We start from the raw sequence: 4,998 nt of genomic DNA, 5'->3' as shown, positions 1-4,998 counted from the left end.
AAGTAATTAATCAAACAGAAAACGTGGTAGGGAGCCACACTAATGTTATATATTGTGAGGACTCAATTGTTTTGTTAAAAATTGAATGGTGTAAGTATAAATATTGTATTTATTAATAATAAAAATGAAATGATATAATTTAAAAATATTTATGATTATATGAAAATTTAGATTAAGTTCAGTGATCCAAAGTGAAAATTACCCAATTACTAATTAAGAGATTGTTAATCGTTCCAAACGCAGAGAGCGTGAGTGACTTGATCATTTGACCTGATACGTAAACAACATATGGTGATGTCATGCTAGGGACATTGTAGTCGGGGTCCCACTCTGGATAAGCCCTACTTTATAAGGCTAGAAGATCTTGTTTCATCATTGGGTTTACCTAATGTGCTCTAGCTATGCGCGTGATAGTTCATCGCCCTAATTGTAGTTACAAAATGAATTGAGAGGACAAAAAAAAAAAGGCAGGAAATAAAATGAGAAGCAATTTATAATAATAATAATAAGGTTTTGATTGTACGGTAGAAGGGAAGTTTGGGATATTATTCAAATTTATTTTGATTTAAACTTAGGCTTCGTTTGTTTGCTTGTATTTTGTTTTCTGGAAAACATTTTTATCATTTTCCACCATTTATTTGGTGGAAAACAAATTCCCACTGTAAAAGCTTTTCCAAAATAGGGGAAAATTGGCTCTTTCTTTAGGGAAAATGTCTTACACTTTTTCTTTCAGTAAGACATTAAGTGTAAGACATTTCCCAAAACACAGGAAAAAATTTTTCCCCTTTCCTCTTCCCCTTCTCCTTCCCCTTAGATTGCAAAAGAGAAAAATTTACAAATAGAAACTGAAGGAAGAGTCTGGAAAAGGCAATGCTAAGCATATATAGCAAGAAAGATTCTCTTTCTTTTAATCTTTCATTGAATTTTTTTTTATTGATTCACAAAGTGAAAATTAAAGACAAAAACCATAGCTGATGGACAGGGGAAGATGGAAGAGAGGGGTGGTGTCTCATGGAATGCTGTCGTTGTTAGCTCTTCACCCCGTCAACGAATATTATCGACTGCCGTGGAAGCCGCCAGTCACTGCCGGTCTTCTCGCCGCCAACACTCTGATTTTTCTCAGGCCTTCTTTTTTAGATTCTCTCCTCCCTTTTGTTGATGAGGTTTGGTTCAATCCTCATCTTATTCTCAAGGTACGCTACGTTTACTCTTTTTCTTTTTCTTTTTCATTTTTTTTCTTAATTATTGTTTATTTCATCCTATCAATTAGGCATTACAGTGCATGATTTGTTAACGCCTAAGGAAAAATCAATAATCAAGTAAGAAATATTATGAATTTGGAGAAACATATAAAGATTTAGGAAATCATTAAGAGAAACCGTAGATTGATCAATCAGAAATATGAAAATTCTAAAAATTAGAGGAAATTATTTACCTAATTTACGAATTATGATCAATTCTCAAGTATATCAATGCTCAGTAAATTAGTTTTCTTCCTTGCGAAATTGTGTGCTGCAACATTGATATACTATCAACTAGATCAAATTATTTGAAAAGGAAAAACAAAATTAAGGCATTAATGCAAATCAAATGGTAAGAAAACAAAAAAAAAACATAATGGAAGAAACCCTTTGAAAGCATACCCATTGAGAGGGTTCTTTGAATGTCAGTGAGCCTTGTTCCTTTTAAAAATGGTTTCAGATTTATAATTAATCCCTTGGCATAGAATGGTTTGAATCTACTTCATAAGTATCCTTTCTTTTTTCTTGTGTTTTACCAATTGTTCAAAGTTGATGCCTCTTTTAGCTTCGAAATCCATAATTTTGTGAATTTAGGTATCTTAGGCACTTGAATATTACAAAGTTTTCCTTGTTCATCTGCTAATTTTGGATTCTCATCGTTAAATTCAAAAAATAAAATAAAAAAAAGAGAGAAAGGGTAAATGAAAATGGTGCCGGCTCAAACCTTGCCTTCTTCACAGAAACAAGAGCATCTAGAAGCTGGGAAGTGTAGGGTACATCTTTTTGTTCTTAATTTTTTTCCCTTTATTGGTTGATTTGATGATTTCTTTCTATTTTGAAATATGATTTTCGATCTAGTAAATGGTTTGGTTACTATATAGTCAGCGATTTTGGATATCGATTTTGGAATAGGACTAGAATTTGAGGTCTATTTTGGTATTTTCATATATGATCTGTAATATATTTGCACTGTCTTGCAATTCTTTGGTAGATCATGTTCGAAATTGATGGTATATAGAATCAATTATTTTGTTAGATTACACCTTTTGGGAATTTCAATACTTTTATGCTTTAAATCTTTGCAACTGCCTAAGGTGCTGCTATTGGAGCTAAAAATATAACCAATTTTTTTGGTTTTTCTTCTTAAATTGGATTTGAGAGTTCACTTTTGTCATTACGTGCTTTTGTTTATATTCAAGCTGGAAAAGATGAAAAAGCTTCTCTACATTTGACACTCTAATAACAGTGATTTCAGATGAAGAGTGTATTTAAGTTGCATAACGATAGCATTGCAGTTTAAGGTTGCCTATATGCGTTTGTGCCTGAATGAAGTGTCTTATTTCTACTTCTATTTTGTGATGCATTGAATCTATTTTGGCTGTTTAGAACTCTTCTTCTGATTTTTTTCAGTAGTCATTCATGTTCTACTAACTAGGGCTGGTAAACAAAAAGAACTCCCATTCTAGATTTCTATGTTTTGTCTTTGAATGCTGTTCCTTTTCCATAGTTTGAAAAGTTAATATCCTCCTAAACCATCCATTTGGTTGATTGGATTTTGTATAATTTTTATTTTGATTTATGCTTATAATAAAAGTTTTCAATTAGATTTTATTACATAAATGGGTTTTTGCAAATGAAAAATAATTATTTAGAGTATGTTTACCAAGTACTGTTACAATTGATCCCTTCTTTCTTGCAGCTGGAGGAATTCCGTAAGAAAAAAGCAGTCGAGAAACCAATAAGGCAGCATATACCCCCCAAACCAATGTTTCTGATGTTAGCTTAAATGAAAAACAGCAATTAGAATATCTTGTTGTTAGCTTAAATGAAAAACTCTGCTCAATCTACCTCTCGAAGCTAATTGTTACTAATGAGAATATCTTGGAGAAGAAGCATGATTTTTACTCTACCAAATAGAATGAGGATTTTGCTGCTTTGGAGCAGGTAGTCACATTTTCTATTCTTGGGGTGCCACTATGTCTAGGTTTCTAATAATTATTGTGTTTTATGGTTCATCCCTTGGGCAAGTTATACTGCTTATGTTAGAATTAAATGACTTGAATCCTTATTTAAATAAAAGATAGTGGTAAAATAAAATAAAAGTAAAATCCATATAGAACTACACTTCTTTTATTTTATTTTAGAATAAGGTTTTTTAAACTTATTAAACTCCATCAATTTTATATTGATTAGAATAAGATGTTTCAATCTTACTAGAATATGGTTTTACAAGCTTATAAATAGACATAGTCTATTCCTCTTATAATTATTCAAATTCGACATAGTAAATTTTCTTCTCCTCTGCCCATGGTTTTTTCCCAAAAAAGTTTCCACGTAAAATCTGTGTTCTTTATTTTATTTTATTTTTATTTTATTTTCACAAATTGGTATCTGAGCTTCTGGGTAGTTCATCTCGATCACGGTAATGGTGTCTTTTGAAGTATGAAGTTCCGCTATTGGATCGCAACACCAGATTTGTGTTGTGGCAGAGTAAGATGTAAGCAGTTCATGCGTAGATGGATCTAGAGGATACCTTTCTAGGGATAGATAAGATGCCTTCGACATTAACAGATGAAGAGAAGAAGCATAAGGATCGAAAGGCATTAACACAATTACATCTACATTTGTCCAACGAAATTTTACAGGATGTGATGAAGGAGAAGACCGTTGCTGCATTATGAAAGAGGCTGGAACAAATATGTATGTCAAAAATTCTAACAAGCAAGTTGCATAAGAATCAACATCTTTATGCTCATCGTTTAGAGGAAGATGCGTCTATACACGAACACTTAACAGTGTTTAAATAAATTATCTCAAACTTGGAGGCCATGGAGGTTTAATATGATAAGGAAAATCGAGGGTTGATTCTACTTTGTTCGTTGCCCCCGTCTTATTTAACCTTTAGAGACACGATTTTATATAATCGCGAGTCTCTCATAGTTAATGAGGTTTATGATTCTTTGACCTTGTATGATAAGATGAAGCATCTTGTGGCTAAACCCGACTCTCAGGGAGAGGGTCTCATTGTTCGTGGGAGACAAGACCGGAATGCTGATGATGATCGTGGAAGGGCACGGGAATGGAATCCTCGCAATAAATCTAAAGGTAGATCGAAATCTTCAAATAGAGGTAAAACTTGTAACTTCTACAAGAAGAAAGGACATATTAAATCTGCGTGCTATAAGCTACAGAACAAGATTAAAAGGGAGGCTGCGAATCAAAAGGGAAAACAACCAGAAAATTCAGGTGAAGTTGATGTTGTAGAAGACTACAGCGATGGTGAACTTCTAGTCAATTCTGTCAACAATTCTAAAGTGAGCGACGAGTGGATACTTGATTCAGGCTGCACCTTCCACATTAGTCCCAATCGGGATTGGTTTACAACTTACGAAACAATGTTTGGAGGTGTTGTTTTGATGGGAAATAATGCTTCATGTAAAATCGCAGGTGTTGGAACAATTAAAGTTAAGATGTTTGATGGAGTTTTCAAAACACTGAGTGACGTACGACATGTTCAAGAATTGAAGAGAAATTTAATTTCGTTGAGTACTCTTGATTCAAAAGGGTATAGATACACAGGTGAAAATAGCGTTTTAAAGATTTCCAAAGGTTCCTTTATTGTAATGAAAGGGCAGAGAAAGACTACCAAGTTATATGTTTTGTAGGGTTCTACTGTTACCGATGGTGCAGCTGTCGCTTCCTCTTCCTTTTCAGATGATGATATTACTAAATTTTGGCATATGCGCCTAAGGCATAT

At 33.2% G+C, this 4,998-nt stretch overlaps 1 protein-coding gene across 1 annotated transcript; it reads left to right on the top strand.

The window, feature by feature from the left end:
• The first annotated feature begins 377 nt into the window (after positions 1-377).
• Positions 378-3,256, top strand: LOC107916996 (rhomboid-like protein 14, mitochondrial). Its single transcript, XM_016846384.2, has 2 exons — positions 378-1,193; positions 2,941-3,256. The coding sequence occupies exons 1-2, from the start codon at positions 975-977 to the stop codon at positions 3,025-3,027; spliced, it is 306 nt and encodes a 101-aa protein (XP_016701873.1). The 5' UTR covers positions 378-974; the 3' UTR covers positions 3,028-3,256.
• Positions 3,257-4,998: the final 1,742 nt, after the last annotated feature.

This window comes from Gossypium hirsutum, chromosome A01 (assembly GCF_007990345.1).
Source record: "Gossypium hirsutum isolate 1008001.06 chromosome A01, Gossypium_hirsutum_v2.1, whole genome shotgun sequence".
Lineage (NCBI taxonomy): Eukaryota > Viridiplantae > Streptophyta > Magnoliopsida > Malvales > Malvaceae > Gossypium > Gossypium hirsutum.
Note: the sequence above shows the minus strand (reverse complement) of the source record. Positions and strands in the feature narration are given on the sequence as shown.